This window comes from Neocloeon triangulifer, unplaced genomic scaffold, assembly GCF_031216515.1.
Source record: "Neocloeon triangulifer isolate White Clay Creek 2 clone unplaced genomic scaffold, ASM3121651v1 ptg000003l, whole genome shotgun sequence".
Lineage (NCBI taxonomy): Eukaryota > Metazoa > Arthropoda > Insecta > Ephemeroptera > Baetidae > Neocloeon > Neocloeon triangulifer.
In genome coordinates, this window is record NW_026775546.1 from 11378713 (window position 1) to 11399999 (window position 21287).

A 21287-nucleotide genomic window follows, 5' to 3' on the forward strand; every position below is an offset into this window, starting at 1 on the left:
AGCGCTAGCTGCTCTCCCTTTGTTTATGTGCCTCTCTGTAGAAGAGAGAAGATCAGGGAGAGAAAAGTCCTGTCAGCGGGCTGGGCTAATTAAGCAGCACACCGCCGAATGGGAAAATCATTCCACCGACTAAAAAAGCAGCGAACGTTGAATATGGTTATATAGTATATCATACAATGCATCTCTCTCTCAGACCAGCAGATGAAAGAAAGCTGCACTCCCCTTCTAATGTTGATGCACCATGCGTGCATTGCAAGCTCGATTTTTTTTCACCCTTGCTTGCTCTTCGACATTTTTTTTTCTTTCTATTACGAAGGGAGGAAGAAGGAGGAAAGCATGCATCTTTTGAATCTGCACGTAAGAATAATAATCGTAACGACACACACCTAACGGCCAAAACGCCAGGGAGAGATGCTGTTTTATTGCATAACGATGCTCTCCGCCGCTGCTGCTCGATTATTATATATTTTTGTTCGTTTTCACCCTTCTAGACTTATGCACGAGACGCTGCTCGTGTACATTTACGGACGTAGTTTACAAGCAAATTTATGGGCTGGTGGGTTATATATTTTACGACATGCAGATTGGGACCACTTTGGATGAGAGGAGTGACTCCATAACACTTTAATTTTTTATGTGAAAATTCATCATGAATTAATTAAGAGAATATTTTAACAAAAATGTTCCAAAATTTCAAATTTGAGTTCAGGCGGAACTTTTAGTCATGGAATACGGTGGAAAAAGTCTAGATTTAAAATTTTTACAATAAAAATTCTTTAAGTTAGTTAGTTATTACGAAAATAAGTCTTTTAAGCGAGACATCTTATTTTACTTTAAACAGAAATTAAAATAATACAGGGTATTATTTTTCATGCATTTTATGTTTAAAATCTAAAATGTACGATTAGGTTGATTAGTTAAAAAAAAGGAATTAATTTAAATTTCAATATTTATTTCTCTCAATAAAAGAAAAAAGTATTTTTATTGATTTATTTTTAATTTGCTTACATTATAAAAATAGAGAATAAAATAATACAAAAAAAAATTAGAAAACAGCTTAAAATGAGTAAAAACAGTTCAATTTTTTGCTAATTACATGGGGAAATAAGAAAAAATAAATCAAGTGTCTTTTAAAATTATTACAACTGCAATCATTTAACAATGATTCCCAATAATTGAAACTGGTGGACCACAGAGAAGTCTTAGAGTGGAGGCAGTATATGTTGCAAAAGAGCATGACGTTTCTCTTATTCTAAACACTGCCGGAGAAGGTCAGAAGAGCTCTGTTACTTATTCATTTGCCACTTCGTGTCTGCGCTCTTTGCCCGGCAGTTTATTTTTTTCTTCAGAATTAATAATTTAGGAGTGCTGCAGTGGATGATGATTTGAGTGAGCACCATCGCAAACAAACGCGCTCGACTTGCTGCCGTACGTAGCAAACGCACGCATATAAATAAACAAAACAGAAACACACACGAGGAAAAACTTTTGGACTGAATTTTGGCAAAACGAAATCTTCTAAAAGGGTTTGGTTTTAAAACTTTTATGCACTGCGGGTATTCTAAAATAATCAGAATTTTAAATGAAATGGTCAATTTAACACGTCTGAAGATACTACAAAGATATTTTTATTATCGAGTTTTTTTACTTAAATATAATTTAAATTTTGAACAAAATTAGTTCAGCGCCTTACAAACTAGTTAGAAATATAGATTTGTGAATAGCAATTTTTATATTATTTTAACATTTCAATTTGTAATTTTGTAACAAAATGCTATACAATTTAAATTATAAAATTATGACGAACAGGATTACTTTTTCTATTTAAGATAGATTCGCCACATAATTATTTTATTTAAAAATTATTAAAATAGAAATCCCGCTAGATGAAAAAAATTTTGATCCCAGATTTTCACATAAATTAAGAAACACTTATTTGCTAAATTACACCTGATCATCAAGCACTCAGTTCGGAGAGTGGACGCTCATGGGTCTGATATATTCTGGGAAGCGTGCGTAATTACTGCGCGAGCGATGTGCGCTCCTCTCACATTAAAATTATCTTCTCTGCGCGCGGCCGTTGAATGAGTAGCGAGTGCAGAGAAAAAAATTAAAAAGCGCTTATTTCGCCATGAAAGTTATGGGCATTCATAAATTATGCGGCGGTGTGTCTGCATTTTAATAGCGTGTTATTAGCCGCGCGTCCGTCGTATCACTCGCTCGCTCGCTGTCCTCGCCGGACAAACTTCTTAATATATTTTCGCTGGAAAGTGGATATATTTTCATTATTTGTTTCGCGCGAATTTTGCGTTCTCTCCGTAATGAGCCGGCGGCAGGGCGGCCTTTCAAACTCCGCCGGGAAATTTATGTGCATGATTTTAAATTTCAATCTGGTGCTCTTGAAAAATGCTCTTTTACGATTTGCAAAAAAAAAACTTAAAAACTTGACACTCGCAAATTGATGACCTGCACAAGAGGAAATTTTTCTTTCTCCGAATTTCTCTAGAAAATTGCGGTTTATTGTTATAAAAAGAGTTGTATGCAGAAAAAAGTGTCTTGATATATAATCAAAAAATTTCCTTGTTCATTCTTAATAATCTTTGATAGGAAACAGTTCACAGAAATCCAATGAGGAAACTTTTCTAAAGCATATCATTTTGTGCATGAAGCATCTGTCCCATGATTTTCTGACGAAAATTTTTACTTGGTTTTTCCTTCAAAATTTTGAGTCTCATTCACACCTGGATTTCCTTGGGATTTCAATTTGTCACATCATCTTCACTTAAAAAATATAGAAAATACTAACATAGTATATGTGAATATCCCCATATTTCTTTATTTGAAATTTATATTATGAAATAATACAATTCCTTCCCAAATAAATCATTTTTTTACCCCTTTTTGTTGGAATAAATTAGGGATATATAAATTAATTATTTTTTATCGGTATTTAATAAAATATACATATTTTGTTTTTTAAATAAATGCTTTTGATATTATTAGTTTTAAAATTTGCTTCAGGCGCTTGTCAAAAGTAATTCGTCGGGAGTGAGAATGCGCGATTGAGGGTGAATTAAAATCACGCTGCGATGATAAGCACTTGGCGGCTCCACTTCCTTTCTTTCCCTTTCGCTTTGCCACCTCCGGCGTAAAAATTTCATTGCTGGTGGTTTGCGCGGCTTTTTCTTTATGCCGAGTAAACAAGCCTCTAAAGCTATTCTCCGAGGGATGTTTTTCGGGCCATAACATTTCTCTTCCCGCCGCCCTTTCTCTCTCTCTCTCTCTTGAACAGCCCTTTCTCTCGCCAAACTCGCGCGCCGCCGAAATATGTAACACTTGCATGAAAGGCCCCCAGTGGGTGTTTCCGACGCAAAATCATCATAATCAATGAGCACTTATTTTCTCCCTTTGATTCCGCACCTACTTCTTTTCTTTTGTTATTTATTGTTATGAATATAAGAATGGTTGCACTGAACAGAAATCAGTCCGGAGGGCGTGCCGTACAAAATTATAATCAAGAGCTTAATCACAGGCCAATATTAATTGAAAGGGAGTCGAATTGAAAGAATTATTGTAAGACTCGTAAAAAAAAACCTCGCAAGGGGGCCTCTTATACTATTTAAAGACCCTCGGGCAGGAGAAAATTTTATCAGAAATTATTTAGAATAGAAATTTTTCTTAACATAATAAATTTTAGAATTACATTTCAAATTATTTCCTTTCTTTTGTCTACCTTATCGTTTTCCGCGTAGCTTTATATCGCTGCAAAAAAAAGACGCGAGCGCAGGAAAAGCGCATAGTTGGATTAGGTGAAAGAGAGAGGAAAGCCGCGCCGAGCAGCAATAAATAAATACGAACAAGAGCCGGAGGCAGGAAAGTTTGTTGAGATAATAAATGTCAAGTTACAGAAAAACGCGTACGTGCGGATTTTTAAGTTTGCATTTTATGAATCGCATTTGCATTTAAATTACCTGGCGCAACGCACCGGTGGCCATTTCTCCCGAAAGGCGCGCCTTCTAAATAAACACCTACTTTGCACCCTCCTTTGCCTTATTTTTGTCCTGTAGCGGAAACATTCTCAGAAAATTGCTTCTATTCTTGAATTTCTAAAATTTAATAATAAAAAAACTTAATTTTTTATTAATCATTGTCTCCCAACAATAACTTAGGAATTATTTTCTCTTCATTTTGGACTGACAATCAACAAAATATTTTTATTAATTTAAAATGTCAAAAATTTACATGTAATAAATTGCTTTACCTTGTAAAAAAATTATGTGGTCACTGTGGTCAGTCCTGGGACAAAGCACGTTATAGAGAAATGGTACCGCTCGTTCCCTCTGTCGAAGAATTCTCGAACTGGCTCAACTTGCAGGTCAGAAAGGCTAGGCCGCGCAGATCGCAGATTACTTTATTTAGTGGTCTTCGTGGACTAGGTATACCGTTCCTATTATTATGTAAGTTAATTAAAAATATTAATCACTTAATCAGTAATTTTTCTTAATTATAAGTTAATCTTGCTGAATTTTTAACTGATTTTAAATCATAAGAATACCTGATATGAATATGTATAAATTTATTTGAAGTACATAAAATATAATTAAGAAAATAAAATACACATTGTTGCACATTTTTATCAATTAATATTTGTTATAAAAAATAGTTTGCTTAATCTTTATCAATTTGAGCTAATTCTTGTTAAGAAATATTAAATTGGTGTCTGATGGGAGTGGAGGGGCGAGATAAAAAGCACCAAGGATGATGTCATTGAAAGCCCCACTCTCGTGCTAAAAAATCATATGTTTTCCGGTGCACCACTGTCAATATTATGGTGGAGCACTGTACGAGGAAAGTCACCGTCTACACGTTACAACAGTGACAACAAAGACACAGGCAGAAACTACATTTTGCTGCTGGTAAGTTTTAATGAATTAATGACAATGCCAATAATTGATGTATTTATAGAGCAGACTATTATTTTACAATTGAAATAAGATTGGTGACAAAATAACATTCGTTCTTGGTCTGCAAAAAGGCGTTGACCTTAATGGATTGGACTTCAAAACGGGGTTTTCTCACTAGTGTTTTAAGTTTTATTGAATATTATTTTCTTTTAAAAAGCTATCCCTCATAATTAAATGTTGGAACGTTAAACAGAACATAATTAACTATTACAAAACCGATTCCTGAACAAAAGTCAGAAAGACAAATAATTAAATTGAATCAAAACTTAATATTACATTCTCTTATTACCTATTTTCTCTTTAAATTTTTTTTATATTATTTTTTTTAATTGAAAAAAATTTTATCAATTTTTTTTTTCTTTTTCTTTACAGAGGCTGAAAAAATTTGACACCTATTAATGAAAGAAACAGCCCAAATGACGACAAAGATTGACTCACTGAAGGTAGACGATAAAATTAAGTATCTCTTTGACTACGTCAATGATGAACAAGTGTTGGAAATTGTCAAAGAAGCTCAAAATGCAATTACCAGCAATATTTACAGACCAGACGAAGAATTTCCAAGTCCTGATTTCTTCCAAGAATTTGCTGGTATCGTTTACAAGAAGAAAGAACAAAATGAAAAAGACTGGCTCTTGCTCCTTTCCGCTGAGGGCAAAGTTGTATTTAAATTACTCGAAGGATTTTACGCTCAGCTTTATTTTAACAAAGAAAAGAGACAACTTTTGCTGGCCATCAGAGGAAGCAAAACGGTCGGGAATTGGTTCAGGACAGATATTGGAAATGTCCTGCTGAAGTACGATGGTGGCGAAATAAACTCGGCTTTCACCTTTAGCGAAAGGGTGCGAAAACTGGTCGCCGAATTCAAGTCACCTGTCCAGCTTTTCATTACCGGCCACTCGTTGGGCGGATACTTGGCCCAAATGACCACATACACGATCAGACATTTGCGAATAAATAATAATATTGTGTGCAAAAATTCAGAGTCTGAAAATTTGATATACCCGCACACGGTAGTTTTTGACTCGCCACCTTGTTTCGACCGAATCAAGAAAATCGCCCAAGAAAATCCCGTTACAATAAAATCACTTTGGTTGGACATAACAAATTTTGTGGTAGATGGAAATTTGATTAATTCATTTTCCAAACTCGGTCCTCACCTCGGAATGGTTATTTCTTTGAAAGACAGCAACCAACTTGCATCTCCTTCTCTCTGGTCGTTGATTAAAAATGTAGGCTTGCATGGAATTGCAAATTTTAACGATATTAAAGGCAAGGAAATGAGTCAGTTGATTGACATTTCCCGTGCCAAAGCTGTGAACTTTGACTCTAAACTTCTGCCCTGGTTTGCCTTTGATGAAAGAGAAATTGAAAGCATAAAAACGGTTCCTTTTTTAACCTTGACTGATCGGAAATCATTCGACGAACTTCCAAAATTCAATTTTGAAAACGGGAACATTAGAATGGAATCTTCAAATGCGTGTGAATTTATTCCGCGGCTTAGAAGTTTTTTGTTGCGCCACAGAGAAAAATTTCAAACTGCGGTTGCCGAGGTGCAAAATCACTTTGACTCTCTGATGAAAGAGGCTTGGAAATTGTTGTATGAAGAAGTGGAAAATATCGACTTCAAATTAAATTCTGATTTTGTAACACAAATTGGGGGACGTCATATTCTCGGCTTGAAAAGAATGGAGGAGAAAATGATTCTGGCCAAGCTGATGCACAATTCAATTGAAAAGCTGTATTTCATCAATCAAGATAAATTTTTGAAGATTGAACATCACCAAAGAGACAACTGGCTACGATCTTTCAACGGTATATTAGTGATAATTTTGGAAGAAAAGGAGGAAATAGTGCCATTTGAAAGCTACAATGCAAAAGTGGTGCTCATTGGTGGCACCGCGGGTGAGGCTGAAGACGCAATTTCTATCAAGAAAATTACTTGTGAAAATCTTGACGAAAGAAGTCAGCATTCTTTACTAACGCGAAAAATTGACTTTTTTGGCAATCAGATTGAAATATCAAAAGTGTATGATTACCTCATAAATGACCTATCGCTGGCAGACGCGCTGAAATTTCCGCACGGAGGAAATACAAATTCAAATTGGGAAACTGAGTTTTATATTGAACAAGACATTTCAAATATATTGGAAACTTATCCTAAAATCGACCAATTTGCTAAAAATTGCATCCTAGAATGCGAAAAGGGCGCCTTTCTTGTTTCCTCAAACGCCGGTATGGGAAAATCAACGTATTTGCGAATGCTCAGGAAGTGCTTGCAAAAAACTCTTCCTGACCATTGGATTGTCAGGCTGGAGCTCAACACGTGTCACAATGAGTTTTACGAGATAAAAAAGGGAAAATCAAAATTGGAAACTGCAAGAGAGGCATTGGAAATTTTGGCGAAAAAAATTGAGCCGACTGATTTAATACGACATGAGGTGTTGCAAGTGAAGCTCGCTTCGAAAAGGGCATTCATCCTGCTGGACGCTTTTGATGAAGTGTGCCCTTACTACAGAGAGGAAGCAAAGAAATTTTTAAATATGATTCACTCAGCCGGGATGATAATGATCGTGACAACAAGACCTCAAGAAGAGCAGGAAATTCTCGACTGCCTTTTAAATAAAAATGATTGGAGTGTTTTCAAATTGGAATTTCTCTCAGAGGAAAAGCAAGTTGAATATTTGGTGGAGTACTGGAGCCATATTTATGAAAGAAATTTAAATAAAGATGACTTGAATGGTACAAATTTTATTGTTCCACGACAAAATCGGAATTTCAAAACGGAGGCTGAAAGTATTTTGGAAAAATTAAGGCGGAAATTTACTTCAAAAGAAGATCTATGGGGTATACCGTTGCAGCTGAGGATGGTGGCTGAGGCTTTTCCCGACGGAAAGCTGACCGAGGCCTTTGAGAGGCATTCAGACCTGTTTAGTATTTTCATTGAACAGAGAATTGCACTAGCCCTGAGGGAAAAGTTCAAATACGATTTGACTCAGGCAAAACAGCGAGGCGATTTGGACGAAAAGGAGCGAAAAATTAGATTAATTTTATACAAACTGGCCATCGCAAGCATCTTCGAAGAGGGTCGGTGCTCCAAAGTTGACGAATCGGAGGCCAGTGAAATGAACACCTTGGGACTGGCAACTGTCACGCAATCCTTGAGTGGTTACGAAGTTGCATTTCTGCATCGCACGTTTGCGGAATATTTGTGTGCCGAGAGTTTTGTTTTTAAAATATATGACGTTCCCGGTGCTGAGCGCTTGACAGTGTCCAACAAAAACTGGGAGGAAGTTATGCTGGGAGGAAACTTTTTAGCGATAAGGCGCTTCATGAACACGATAATAGCCCACTCATCTCTCACGTCTTCAAAAAAACCTAAATTATTATTATCCGGACAAAAACTCATGGCAAACTGTCAATTTCTGTTGTCGGATTTAGTAGAGGCAGATCAACTTCATCTGCTCACAATGTTGTTCGAATTAAAAATGCCGTTCGACCTGAATAACTCCCATCGATACAACCCTTTACTAAATTTGCTCAATGTTCATAAACTTTTTGGAAAAGTGAACAACTCGCAATACGACGACTTTCCTCTCTATTGGGCGATAAGATTAGCAAGCGCTGAGCTAATAAACTACCTAGTTAATAAGGGCGCAGAAATAAAAAACGTAGATTGCACCTCGAAGCAACACCCTGTCCTGCATTGGGCGGCAAAGAAAGGGGTGAATAAACTCATTATTGACAACTTTGACCACATGGGAAAAATGATAAACACGCCGGATTTTAATAGAAGGTTGCCAATACATTACGCTGTTATGGAGGAGAATTTGGAGCTAATCCGTTTTTTAATATACAAAGGATCCGACTGCAATATTGTTGGCTTTGACCGAAAGTCACCCCTCGTGCTGGCCATTGAAACAGGAAATCTGGAGTCGGTGAAACTCATTTGCGAAACCAGTGGCATCCAACTAAATGTGAAAGGGCACAGAACCTTCACTCCTGTACAAACTGCAATTTACTCTAGTAATATGGAAATTTTTTCCTATCTGCTCACTTTGGTTCCTAAACTGAATTTAGAAGTGAAAAGTAATCACGGCACCGCACTTGATTTCGCGGTGGAACGAGGCGAAGAAGAAATGGTCCACATTCTGCACGAAAAAGGCGCAGACCCAAAATCGTGTTTGCACGCGGCAGCTAAAATGGGTCGTGATAAACTAATAAATTATTTTCTCCAAGAAATTCAGTTACCCGTCGATGGTGTTGACGAACTGGGTCGGACGCCACTTTATTTGGCAGTGGAAAACGGTAACATAGACGTTGTAAGGATTTTGATGGAAAATAATGCGAATCCCAACGCCGAATTGTCCTATTACATGACACCTTTGCAATTAGCCGTGTCGTGTGCGGCGCCCAAGTTCGAAATAGTTCGATTGCTAGTCAGCTCGGACAGGCGCGATTTTGATATTCAAGATGAACAAGGGATGACTGCGTTGCACTTGGCTTGCATGGGAGGTCACGCGGACATAATGGGTCTGCTTATCTCACAGGGGGCTGATCCTGACGCGAGGGACAAGTTGGGAAACAGTGCACTTCAGTTGGCGGAAAGTTGTGGGCATCACGATGCGATAAAAATGATTCAAGGTGTTTTGAATGTGCATAGAAATCGCCTATTTTGAGACATTGATGATCTATGTAAATATTTTTATATTTTTTTAAATTAATTTATTTTTTATTTTGTATATATATTAAAATTTAAAATAAAATGACTTTAAATAAAAAAATTATTTGCTTTTTAATTTATATCGCTGAAAATTTAATCCAAAACATTTTTAAGCTCAAACTTATTTTCTAAATTATTTAAAAACCACAAAATTTCTTCACTGAATTCCACTTTGTCCCTCTCCTTGATTGATTTACGCACCTTCTCCAATTTTTCAAAGTCCGCATCAATTGTTTTATCCAACTCATGTGGCCTTTGATTTTCAATAACCTAGATTATTATTCCATTTTCAAATAAAATTTTTGTTATATTTAAATAAACTCACTTTTAGATTAAAAGAATGCACTTTGTGCACGTGCTTGCAAATGGGATGTTTGTCCGGACAGTCGCAATTGTACAAATGGCAGCAGATAAAGCAAGATCTGCAGTAGCCCTCGTTCACATTGTAAATGTCGTCCACGCCCCAAAAGGCGCAGGACGCGTTGTGACCTTCCACCAGGGCTTCGTCCTCCTCGATGGCCCTCTCGACAGCGAAAACTGGCCCGCCGTCATCAGTCGAGGCCACCAACCACTCGCCACGGGACACCTGAATGACTTGTTCGTCGGTCAGGGTTAAACTTCTGAGGTGCCGCAGTTCAACGCCTAATAATAAAATTTATTAAATTCGAGTCTCCAAAAAAAGAGAGCAAAAACTATTATTTAAAGAGTTTCAAATGAATACAATTTTATAAAAATCTAATGATTACCAGAAGTGTCTTTATCCCAATTTCTGAACTTCGGACGCTTCCTTGGGTACAAATATTCCTTTCCGTGGAACATTTTTTGGATTTTTTGCTTATTTAAACTTCAATTTTTAATATTTTAATCCGAAAACAACAGCACTTATTTGAAAGTCCAGATTTTGGAGCTGGCTAATACTTTAGCTCCTCTTTGACTTGGTAAAGCGTCTGACTCTGACGTCATAAAAGTAAATAAATATAATGATAATCTCGTTCGGTGGCTGCTCTCATTGGAAAAAAAATCTTCCTCGCGCGCTTCTTGGCTGAACAAATTCTAACGCATGCGCCCTAGCTTTGTTTTGATTCCATATGCAAGTCGCAAAACAGGCGCGGGACGCCGGTAAAAAGATATTCAGGATTTTTCCTACATCTTACAAACGAAAATAATTTTAAAATTTAAATTTGTTTCGTTTTTTGCAATTCGAGCCTACGCAGAAATATTTGGTGCGTGAAAGAAGCGGATATAAGAAAGAAAGGAGGATCAATCAAAAGGGCTGTACTCACCACCAGAACCATGTCCGATCAGGCTGTTGCGGACAAATCTCTGCAGGCTGAGGATGATAAAGCTGCTGCAGAGAAGAAGGAGGATTTGCTCCGGAAGATCCTCGACGTCCTCGAGTTCTACTTCAGCGACATCAATTTGTCCCGGAACAAGTTCCTTGCACACAAAGTCCTTGAGGATCCCTGTAAAAAAATAAGATTTTTTTTTTAATACATGACAATAATTTTTGTTTTTATTTTGTTAGATGTGCCCATCACTCTACTGATGTCCTTTCACAAGCTGAAGGAGTTGACTGACAATGAGGATATGCTCATTGAGGCCATCAAGCTGTCGAAAATGCTCCACATTACTGAAGACTCCAAAAAGGTCTTTCGAACGACTGAAATTCAACCCGTGGATCAAATTGAGGAGCACGTTATTTATGTTGTGAGCTATTTTTATTGAAAAATAAGAAAATTTATAAGTTCTAATTAATTTTTATTTGATATGAAAATTGTACTCAAAAATTAATTATTATTAAAAGAGATTTAATTATCAGGAGAATGTTCCCGAAAATAAGGACCACGAGTGGCTCAGGCAGATTTTCTCAACGTATGGACAAGTCTTTTATGTGTCTCTTCCAGTCTTCAGAAAAAGTCGCCAAAACAAGGGTTTTGCTTTCGTAGAGTTTGCGTCGGAAAAAGATGCTTTAAAAGCATACCAGGTTATTCTCTAAATTGGTTAATTTTCTCTAAATTGTTTGAAATTCTATTGCCGTATTTTTAGGCTTTTCAAAGCTCGAATCAGCTTATTCCGACCAGCATGCCTCCTGAAGAGTTGTTGAGCATAAAAACTTTTGATGAGCCAGATTCGGAGGTTGCAACTGAAGTAGATCGGAAGACATTAGTCAACTCTGTTGTGGAAACTAGAGAGTTGGCTCAACTAGGGATGAAAGTCATGCTAAAGTATGATTTTATAATAAGCTAATTTATTTCAAAATTTAATTTTTAATTTTGCAGAGGTGACTGGCGTCGACTGAGAAACAGGTTTCTGAACAAACTGCACACGAAGAACAAACAAACAAAAGAGAAGTCCGATGAAAAGGAGGTCGAGTCAGTCGAGTGCAATTATAAAGAAGGATTAGTGCTGAAGCTGGAGAAGGCAAAGCACGAAGGAAACTTGGAGGAATACTTGGTGGGAAATTTTCAAATTAAGATCATCTTTGTAATAATAACCTTTCTTTTCAGATGGGCATTAGAATGCGGCCAAAAGGCGGAGTGGTTTACGTTAATAATAGGAAAAATAGTGATTTTGTTTTCATCCGTTTTGCCACTGCTGAGCAAGCGGGAAATTTTCTCAGCCAGGATCTTCCTCATATCACTTTAATTGAAGGTAATGAACTTAATTTTTTTTTTAAATAGAACCTTAAGTGACGTCTTGTTTAAATAGGAAAAGAAGAAGCTAAATATTGGGAAATGGTTGCCAAGATTGTTGCAGCCAAAAAGAATAGACAGTTGGAACAGAAAGTAGAGCGCAAAAGAGAGAAAAGGAGAGCTCGAAATAAAGGCAGGGCTGGGACGAGTTTTGAAGAGGGCGAAGATTGTGCAGAGGAGCCTACATTTGAGTCGCTGCTGGAACAGAGACACACCAGTGAGCAAGAGAAAATATCCATTGATCTAAATTTGCGCAGTAAAAGGAAGAAGAAGAGAGACAGAAAGACGGGCCAAAGGTATTATTATTTAATTTTTAAATCCCAGTAAATGTTAATTGATCTTTGTATTTAAGAACCCCTGCAAACAAGCACATATTTTTTGAAGATGATGGAGCTGTTGAAGAAGATTTGAACACAGGCACTGATCCGCAAGGAGTTAAACGTGTGGCTGATATTTCTACAAATGGCGAAGAAGAGCCAGTATTGAAAAAACCTCTCATCGAAAGTGAAAAAGTTTCCGAAATCTAAATTTATTTCAATAATAAAGTTTTTCCAATAAATTAAACAAATCTTATGGGTTATTATGTTTAATTTATAAATTTCCTGCTTTGTTTAGTTCAAAAGAAAATAATTTAATTATAAGATTTTTCTGAAGGCACCCACATTTGGGACTGATCTCTGCCGAAATTGTATAATAATCAAACAATCATTTTTTTTTTTTTTAAATAAAAAATCGTTAAATCCAGACAATAATTACAATGATTTTGGGAACTAGTAATCTTCAAACTGGACTTCAGAGAGTGCAAATTTAGTTGATGAGTTTAAGAATGCTTAACGCAGCGTAAATCTTATTTACATCTTACTACCTAAATGAAGTTTAAAAAAAAATTAGGCATTAGGTCAGTCTTGGTCGATTTTAATACTCTTTTTAAAAACATAGATCACTGCTTGCAGTACTCCCAACATCACCTCAAAAGTGGTTATTAAATTTAGTCCTATACTTTGAGCACATTCAGTAATTAAGTCTCTTTCACTTTTTGAAAATAGAAAAATGGCTTTGCCTTGGTATTTTAAAACTCGAAACGTTTCCTTCAAAACACTCGGAACCAAAGTCGTCACATTATCTTTGTTAAATTTGAGTCCAAAAGGCAGGTCACAAACTATATGGTCAATAAACTCTGGCTTGAAAGGAAGATTTGCTCCGTCTGCCAACAAGAGCAAAGCTCCGGGGACTCTTTTGGCAATATTTACTTGAGCAGGGTCGCAGTCGGTGCCGATCCGCACAACCTCAGAGCTTAAAACTGAGGGAATGCTCCCCTTTCCACACATAGGGTCCAGGACGATGGAGCCTTTGACAATGTTATCCTTGAAAAATTCTGCAGATTCAGAGTTTATTGTGAGACACATTGCCATAGCACTGGCTGTTGTGCTGCGAAGTCCGTAGTCCTTTCCACCGGACGCTTGACTGGTCGACGTCAGAGCCACACCAACAGTGAGGAAGGAATCTGTAATCTTGAGGTCGATGGACATTTCAGCACCTCTAGTTACAAAATCCATTGACTTGGTCATGCGCTTCAGTCTTCTGCACAAGCAACTTGCAATTCTCTCTGGCTTGAAGATTTTCCTCATTTTTCCTGTTGATTTAATATTCAGTCTGGCCGTGACCTTCTCTGTCATTTTTGGGTTGGAACCCTTCAGGATGATCCAGATTTCAAAAATTTTGTCCCAGTCAATCTGGCAGAAAACATAATAATTGAATAATTATTTAAAAAATATAAATTCCTGTATTGAAATTAAACCTTCTCTGTTAGAATTTTTTGCAGTTGCAGAATGCCTGCAGGAGCAGGTATGTCCGGATCAATAGTTTGTTTATCGTGGTAGGCCATGACCAACGTCCTTTCAGCCGTCTTCAAAATAAGCTCTTTGTGTCCAAGTGTTGATGGCACGGAAAAGAAAATACTTCCTTCGATCCGTTTCAAAATTCTTACGTCATTCATCTGAGCCAGCTCTGCCAAAACAAATGGGTGCATTCCTCTGCCTAAAGTGCAGTAAAGGCTCATTAAATCGCCCCTGAAAATTAATTATTTTTTAAGTTTTCAAATTACATTCATAAAATAGACACCAAAACTTAAATAATATTAATTATGTTTAATTATGTACATTATCTTTTATATTTCATCATCAAAAAATTTTCCCAAATATTCATCACTCATTTTTTTCCAATTTTAAGTATTTTCTAATTTTATTTTTAAAATAATATGTATTGTACATTGTAAAGGTAAAATTATTATAATAAGTTACTTACGTGTCGGGTTGGGTTAAAGGACTTTTACTTTCAGACTCATTGTCAGAGTCCATTGTAAAAAATAATATTCTGAAGTTTAACTGAAGTTTTATTGAAAATTGTTCAATCTTATTGTTAGCTCTGTTTACATTGGATTTTGTTTTGGTTTACATTTTCTCGCTGGCATGGCAACATGGGTAATTGGCAACACCGACTCACCCGCAGAGCTACCAACGAACTCAACAAAGCGCTTCAGCAGCCCCCACCACAGCAATATACTGCATGCCTTGCCTTGCCTGCTTGCCTGCAATTCACAATACATACAAGAAGTAAAGTGAAATGAATCAGCGCCAGCGCGATCCAACAAGATCTGTCGCTCTGCAAGTCTGCAAAATGTGTAAGGCGCAAGCAGAGAACAGTCATTAGTTCCATCATAACAGGCACTGACTGAACTGCGAGACGGACAAATTCTGTGTTTCGGCAGTCGCGGCTGCAGGCAGACCTGATTTTTTATGAATGTTCCGAATCAAATGGTGTGTATATATTATTAATTTTATTAATTTTATGTATCTTAGTAATTAGTATTAACGTACGCAAAAAGAAATATTTAACTCTAATGAGCTAATATTATGTATTACCCACATTTTGAAGCGATGTTTGATGTTTGCGAAACGGAAAATTTTACACGACGCATATTTTATGTAATAAGCCAGGGTTAATCCAATTATCTCGTCACCCTCGTCATGTTGTTTCCAATGCTCCATCTCAACATTTTTCATGGAGAATTTTTATAAATAACTATTTCATCATTGACTGGAGATTTATTCGAGAAAATAGTGTTTTGCAGAGTAATATTATTTATGTAATACTCTTGCTTACATAATTATCCACGTGTGTATGCCTAAAAGCAAATAATTTGGAGATCCAGCAGTTTTTGTATTTTCAATAATCACAGAATAAACCCCTCTCCACCGAAAATTCATGAATTTTCATGAAATAAATTGGACTATAATAATTAATGGATTTATGCTAATATATGTATAATTTTATATGTTAGAGAAATGGATGGCATTAAATTTATTTGGTATTATAATAAATTTTTTTTTAATATAATACTATGCCATAATATAATCTGTCTCATCTGTATATACATACATATTATATATTTAATTTACAATTATTTAGCGTTTGTTTGTTCATATCTAAGGCAATATCCGGCAACATCTGTTTGATAAGAATTTGGGGACCACAATATCAATATTAAGCTATAATTTATTATATATTTAAATTTTTATTTAATATACAGCACTTCTTGAAGAACGGCAACAACACCAAGGACGAGGCAATTGTAAAATTGGGAACAAGGAAAAGCCCGTTTTTGTTTCAATAAATTAAGATATAAATACACAATATATTCATGAGAATTAAGACTATTAAATCGAGGATCAATTAAAAAATCTTATTTTTTTACATACTTTAATATTTTATTAAAATGAAGTTAACTTCAGTAAAAACAAAGATAACTCAATATTAATATTCTTCCGAGTCCAATAGATTCAGCGCTATATAGTGCTATATTTTTTAAGCATTTTTTAAAAAGATATTATATTTTTAAATACATAGTCTGTGTTTTTGTTTACATCAAATATAAAATAACTTAAGTTTTGTAATTTATTGGTTTTTTTTTGAAGTTGAAGCCTTGCACTATATATACCTGAAACCTCAAAAACTATTTTTTTTCTTATTTGATTGATGCAATTGGCATTCAAGGAGATGATCATAGATGTGAAGAAAACGGGCTTTTTTGTAGTTGAAAAATTGTTTTGTTTTAATAACAAAATACATAGTTTTGATCACAATCTGCGACCCTATTTCATGAGCAAGAAAAAATGTGTTGATTATTTTGCCCATGAAATTAGGGTCACAGATCGTGTTTCTTCAAGAAGCACAAAGACCGTTATCTTCACTACCCTATATATGTCTCATAAGTTTTATTTAGTTTCTTTAAAATCTTTTTATTTTCAGAGAAGAATTTGCCGCTGTATAAAGTGAACAGTTCTAAACAAGGCCTGGAGAGGTTGGATAAATCAAAATTATGGTGAGTTTTGGTGATTTTTATTGTTGTGTATTTATATTTTGCATCAAGAAATGCAATACTTTTTTAAAACACAATTTCACTGGTTTTACGCTATCACCAGCTTTTTTCTTGCTTTCAATATATAATCATTATTTTGTCCAACAGGCGCCAACGAGGAACTTCAGAACTGTGAGTGTTTATCCAACCCCACAGGAAGTGTTAAACACTAATATGACGGATGAGGTCAAACCAAATATCATCCATGGACCTTACAAAAGCTTGGACCATTATCTAGAAATCCAATTCTGGCTCTTGAGAGAAGATGCCGTATTGCCGCTGAGAAAGGGGGTAGAAGAAATCATAAAAGCCAGGGAAAGCAAAATTAAATATTATTGGGGTTCATCATCGTGTTTAACATTCTATGGAAGGGTGAAGTTTTTGAGACCCACCAATCGAGAAGAAAGCCAGAGCAAAATTGCCACCCTGTGCTATGTCCCTGATGAAGGTGGCCTTCCAGACAACTTGGACCTCTCCAAAAGGTTCATGTTTGGGTCCTTGCTCGGATTCTCCTGCAACTCCTTTGAAACTCTGCTGTTTGCCACTGTCAGCAATTGCAACTCCAAGTCTAAAATGCAGGTCAAGTTCTGTGAAGAGTATGGAGAAAATCTCTATGAAAATGATTACATGATGATCGAGAGTGAAGCCTTTTTTGAGCCATACTATCATGTAAGTTTTTTGTTTTGTTAAAAAATAAAGGGGGATTTATAAAAATTTTATTGTAATTTAAAGGTGCTCAAAGCTTTGCAAATCATCACGGATGATTTTCCCTTTCAAGATTATTTCATTGATGTAGAACAGGAGGATTTCTTGCCTCAGTATTTGACGAAAAATGGAAACCGAAAGCCTATTACTGTGAAAGGAGTGCAAAAAAATTACCAATTTGACGTTTTGGACGACGGCGCCTGGCCTTCAGCAGAAGAGCTTGGCCTCAATGATTCCCAGCATTTGGCTCTCAGAGAAGCCCTAACAAATGAGCTGACTGTAATCCATGGTCCACCAGGAACAGGAAAAACATTTCTTGCTCTGAAAATTGTGGAAATACTGACACAAAACAAGCTGGCCATGAACAGGAAAACTCCGATTTTGGTTATTAGCAACACAAATTGGGCCCTTGATCAGCTTCTTGTAGGAGCACTTAAAATCACTGACAAACTAGTGCGCGTTGGAGGTCAATCAAAGCGTCAAGAGCTGGAGGATTACAACATTAATAAATTGAAAGGACCAAGGCACCAGCGCCTCGAAGAACTTGCTCATCAGGACGTAATTGGTCTCACAACTTGTGGTGCAGCCAAGATGAGATCGGAGCTGAATGAGCTTGGTTGTGAAGTTGGTGAGCAAGTTGTATTATAATATTGATAAATCTTGAAACGATTTTTATTTTTAATAATGCGTAATTATGTAAAAAAAATAATTAAAATATTAGGCAACAGGATCCTAAAGTAGGTCTATCAATAATTAATTATATTGGAGCTGTAAAATTATTTAAGACAAGACAAAGTGTAACATAAATCAGTCTTATCACTTTTAGATATATAGAGTATTTATTGAACACAACTAGAACTAGATGTACAACGGCGGGGTGTCTAAAGCTAATTTTGTCTTCCTAAAATTAGTTTTACAATTAGGCATGTTTTGATAAATTTTAAGTACAAAGTTAGCTAATTTTGATTTTTGCAGCCTCTCTTAGGCTTAGTTTTTGTTCATTACATTCTAGAATATGATATTGTGAACATTTATTACCGCAGTGCTTGCATTCACAATCTATTATCGCTTGAGAGTGGAAATTGTTATTCTTACAAAATAAGTTAGTGGTACCCGTGACAGGCGAATCTAAATCTTATCACTTTTGTTACAGTGATTGTTGAAGAAGCTGCTGATGTTTTTGAAGCTCACGTGATTGCATGCTTGTCCAATAATTGTCAGCATCTCATTATGATTGGTAAGTTAGACGTTAGTGCTTAATGTATATATTGAATGGAATTTTTGAAATGGATTTTTTTTATAAAAGGGGACCACAAGCAGCTCAAGCCACATGTCAGTCATTCAACTATGAGCAGTTCAACATTAAATTTAGATGTTTCTCTTTTTGAGAGAATGGTGCTAAACAGGAAGAAACAGTATTGCTTTCTTGATGTGCAGTATAGGTTGCCTCCTGAAATGACAAAGCTGATCTCACCTTTGTTTTATGAAAACCTGAAAGATGACAAAAGTGTCATGCAAAAGCCTGAAATAAAAGTCTTGACTAAAAGAGTGTCATTTGTGACACACGAGTTTCCAGAACAATATAAAACTGATAAGTACAAAAATATTCTGGGGATTAAGAATGACCATGAGGTGGAATATGTGATTGCACTATGCAACTACTTGTTGATGAAAAATGATTATGAACCAAAGGAGATTACGATTTTAACACCTTACACAGAACAGGTGCAAGCAATAAAAAAGGTGAGTGCATTTTGAATTAAAATATATATTTTGCTTTATTTTTATAGCAATAATGGTCTGCAGGTTATTAGAAATAGCAGCAAATATGTGAAGGGATTGGCGAGGGTCAAAGTTACGACAGTGGATAACTTTCAAGGAGGCGAATGTGGCATTATAATATTGTCATTAGTGAGAAGCAACATCAAAGAAGAAATTGGCTTTTTGAACGAAGAGAGCAGAGTCATTGCAGCGTTGACCAAAGCCAGGAATGCTCTCATCATGATTGGGAACATGGACACCCTCACATCTAGGAGCTTGTATTGGAAATGTATCAAAAACTCTCTTTTAGAACAGAGTGCACTGGGCCAGTCACTGCTGCTAAGGTTTGCCATTTTCTTAATTAATTCAACTGTCTCTTATTATTTCTCAATATAATATATTATTCTATTATTTAAGATGTGTGGAGCACCCAGATAATCAGGTTGCACTGCAAAATCCTGAAGATTTTGATTCAATTTGTCCGGAAGGAGACTGCCACAGACTGTGCATGAGACCCATGGAATGTGGCCACATTTGCAAGGCCCTCTACCGTCCAAATTGCGACCACTCCAGTTATACCTGCCAAGAGCCTTGCTTCAAGCTGTGTGATGCTGGCCTTCACAAGTCTAGTATGGCATGCTATGAGTGTGTTTCAAACTGCCAGGAATGTGAGAAACGCAAGGATTTTAATAGCCAAAATCAGTTTTTTGCCCGTGAAATGTGCAAGATCATTACACCCGTCACAAAGACTTTAGCTGACTGGAACGATTCAGATGAATGGGGAATTTTTGGAGAAAAGGAAAGATATAAAAGTCAGTGTGGTGGTCTGCAGAACTGCGGACACATTTGCAAAGCCATTCCTCACTCTGGCGATGAAGACCATAGTGCTTACTACTCTTGCCGCGAACCCTGTCGCAAGTTTTGCAAGTCGGGCCTGCATGGATGTATTTTGAAATGTTTTGAGTGGTGTGACTCCTACTGCGAAGAAAAGGTTGAAGTGACCTTCTCTTGTAGAAAACACAAAGGAACAATTGCCTGTGGAAAAAGGAGTTCACTTGGAAACATTGTTGCTTGCCCTGTTATCGTCCAGAAGGTTTTCCCTGGATGCTCCCACTCTGCTGAAGTGGCCTGTGAGCAGAAAGTTTGCCCAAAGCAATGTGGTTGGCTGCTGCAGTGTGTTAACGAGTGCATGATGAAATGCAACCTTCAACAATCTTGAACAGATTTGTTGGTATTTCCTTTGTCACGAGAAGGTAAAATGATCTGCCAGTAAATGTGTGTTTTGCATAAATGTATTTTTCTTTATTTATTTTTAGGTTCAAGCAAACTAAAGGGTCATGTGACACCGTGTTGTCAAATTATGCTATCAGGATGCAACAAGTTAATGAAATGCAACGATTGCAGCAAAATTAAAGTATTATATCTTGAGCTATATATTTTCAAATTAAGGAAGATATGTGTAGAACGTTGTTCCTTGCTATTTTGAGTTATTTTAGATCTGTGCATGAATGATCGATGTGTGTTCTGCCCCATATGTTTGAATAAAATCTTAATTTCAATTAATTTTTTGGTGATTCCTTTTTTTTCAAAATTTTTCTGTCATGAAACACATCCATATATTAAACCGTTGCTGCTTGTACTGCTTCTCTTTCATTGATGTATATTACACTGACTGATTATTATGAAGAGGCTGATGGCTGATTAAAGTTAATACTCATACTTTTTTGATCAGAGGCTAAAGTGTGTAGCCAATTTGCACTGCTCGTTATGAGGTGCTCGTAGGTAGGCTTAACAAGGTATAAAAGAGAAAATGAATTTTTTTTGTCTAATTCTTGAACAAAAAAATTACTGTCACCGTAATTGATTTATTTAATTTGCTTGGAATCTGATTAAAATAAAAATTTGATACTCAAAAAATTTTGATACCAAATTAATTGTCGTTTAGTTGTGACTGTATAGAATACATGTTATATGTATATCAATAAGTATTATTCAGGCGTTTCTTAATAAAATTTTTATATTCA

At 36.1% G+C, this 21287-nt stretch overlaps 5 protein-coding genes across 6 annotated transcripts; 3 read left to right on the top strand and 2 right to left on the bottom strand.

The window, feature by feature from the left end:
- The first annotated feature begins 4407 nt into the window (after nucleotides 1-4407).
- Nucleotides 4408-10347, top strand: LOC132205570 (uncharacterized). The gene is made up of 2 exons (XM_059634679.1): nucleotides 4408-4916; nucleotides 5337-10347. The coding sequence occupies exon 2, from the start codon at nucleotides 5363-5365 to the stop codon at nucleotides 9641-9643; it is 4281 nt and encodes a 1426-aa protein (XP_059490662.1). The 5' UTR covers nucleotides 4408-4916; nucleotides 5337-5362; the 3' UTR covers nucleotides 9644-10347.
- LOC132205574 (uncharacterized) lies at nucleotides 9775-10627 on the bottom strand. The gene is made up of 3 exons (XM_059634685.1): nucleotides 10434-10627; nucleotides 10013-10329; nucleotides 9775-9957 (listed from the first exon to the last, which is right to left on the bottom strand). Exons 1-3 carry the CDS (start codon nucleotides 10504-10506, stop codon nucleotides 9781-9783), a joined length of 567 nt encoding a protein of 188 aa, XP_059490668.1. The 5' UTR covers nucleotides 10507-10627; the 3' UTR covers nucleotides 9775-9780.
- A 163-nt stretch (nucleotides 10628-10790) lies between these two features.
- On the top strand, nucleotides 10791-12959 carry LOC132205572 (la-related protein 7-like). The gene is made up of 8 exons (XM_059634683.1): nucleotides 10791-11152; nucleotides 11213-11394; nucleotides 11507-11671; nucleotides 11734-11912; nucleotides 11967-12141; nucleotides 12195-12339; nucleotides 12397-12676; nucleotides 12733-12959. The coding sequence occupies exons 1-8, from the start codon at nucleotides 10981-10983 to the stop codon at nucleotides 12905-12907; spliced, it is 1473 nt and encodes a 490-aa protein (XP_059490666.1). The 5' UTR covers nucleotides 10791-10980; the 3' UTR covers nucleotides 12908-12959.
- Nucleotides 12960-13043: 84 nt separating this feature from the next.
- Nucleotides 13044-14871, bottom strand: LOC132205573 (THUMP domain-containing protein 2-like). Its single transcript, XM_059634684.1, has 3 exons — nucleotides 14685-14871; nucleotides 14179-14449; nucleotides 13044-14113 (listed from the first exon to the last, which is right to left on the bottom strand). Exons 1-3 carry the CDS (start codon nucleotides 14735-14737, stop codon nucleotides 13280-13282), a joined length of 1158 nt encoding a protein of 385 aa, XP_059490667.1. The 5' UTR covers nucleotides 14738-14871; the 3' UTR covers nucleotides 13044-13279.
- Nucleotides 14872-15039: 168 nt separating this feature from the next.
- LOC132205571 (NFX1-type zinc finger-containing protein 1-like) lies at nucleotides 15040-20827 on the top strand. 2 transcript variants are annotated; one of them, XM_059634681.1, is made up of 9 exons: nucleotides 15040-15060; nucleotides 16689-16761; nucleotides 16906-17466; nucleotides 17530-18130; nucleotides 18656-18739; nucleotides 18809-19245; nucleotides 19309-19607; nucleotides 19681-20516; nucleotides 20580-20827. In XM_059634681.1, the coding sequence occupies exons 2-8, from the start codon at nucleotides 16759-16761 to the stop codon at nucleotides 20480-20482; spliced, it is 2787 nt and encodes a 928-aa protein (XP_059490664.1). In that variant the 5' UTR covers nucleotides 15040-15060; nucleotides 16689-16758; the 3' UTR covers nucleotides 20483-20516; nucleotides 20580-20827. The 2 variants fall into 2 exon arrangements, with proteins under 2 accessions (XP_059490664.1, XP_059490663.1); XM_059634680.1 differs by having other exon boundaries at nucleotides 15059-15196.
- The last annotated feature ends 460 nt before the right edge of the window (nucleotides 20828-21287 follow it).

Excerpts from the sequence above, each read along its gene's own strand:
- LOC132205570 (XM_059634679.1), top strand. The coding sequence starts at position 5,363 with ATGAAAGAAACAGCCCAAATGACGACAAAGATTGACTCACTGAAGGTA.
- LOC132205574 (XM_059634685.1), bottom strand. The coding sequence starts at position 10,506 with ATGTTCCACGGAAAGGAATATTTGTACCCAAGGAAGCGTCCGAAGTTC. Across the intron at positions 10,330-10,433 it reads TTGGGATAAAGACACTTCTG|GCGTTGAACTGCGGCACCTC; the intron begins GTAATCATTAGA and ends TTTTATTATTAG. Across the intron at positions 9,958-10,012 it reads TGCATTCTTTTAATCTAAAA|GTTATTGAAAATCAAAGGCC; the intron begins GTGAGTTTATTT and ends ATAATAATCTAG.
- LOC132205572 (XM_059634683.1), top strand. The coding sequence starts at position 10,981 with ATGTCCGATCAGGCTGTTGCGGACAAATCTCTGCAGGCTGAGGATGAT. Across the intron at positions 11,153-11,212 it reads CAAAGTCCTTGAGGATCCCT|ATGTGCCCATCACTCTACTG; the intron begins GTAAAAAAATAA and ends TTATTTTGTTAG. Across the intron at positions 11,913-11,966 it reads GGGATGAAAGTCATGCTAAA|AGGTGACTGGCGTCGACTGA; the intron begins GTATGATTTTAT and ends TTAATTTTGCAG.
- LOC132205573 (XM_059634684.1), bottom strand. The coding sequence starts at position 14,737 with ATGGACTCTGACAATGAGTCTGAAAGTAAAAGTCCTTTAACCCAACCC. Across the intron at positions 14,450-14,684 it reads CCTTTAACCCAACCCGACAC|GGGCGATTTAATGAGCCTTT; the intron begins GTAAGTAACTTA and ends ATTAATTTTCAG. Across the intron at positions 14,114-14,178 it reads AAAAAATTCTAACAGAGAAG|ATTGACTGGGACAAAATTTT; the intron begins GTTTAATTTCAA and ends GTTTTCTGCCAG.
- LOC132205571 (XM_059634681.1), top strand. Across the intron at positions 17,467-17,529 it reads TTTTTGAGCCATACTATCAT|GTGCTCAAAGCTTTGCAAAT; the intron begins GTAAGTTTTTTG and ends TGTAATTTAAAG. Across the intron at positions 19,608-19,680 it reads GGCCAGTCACTGCTGCTAAG|ATGTGTGGAGCACCCAGATA; the intron begins GTTTGCCATTTT and ends CTATTATTTAAG.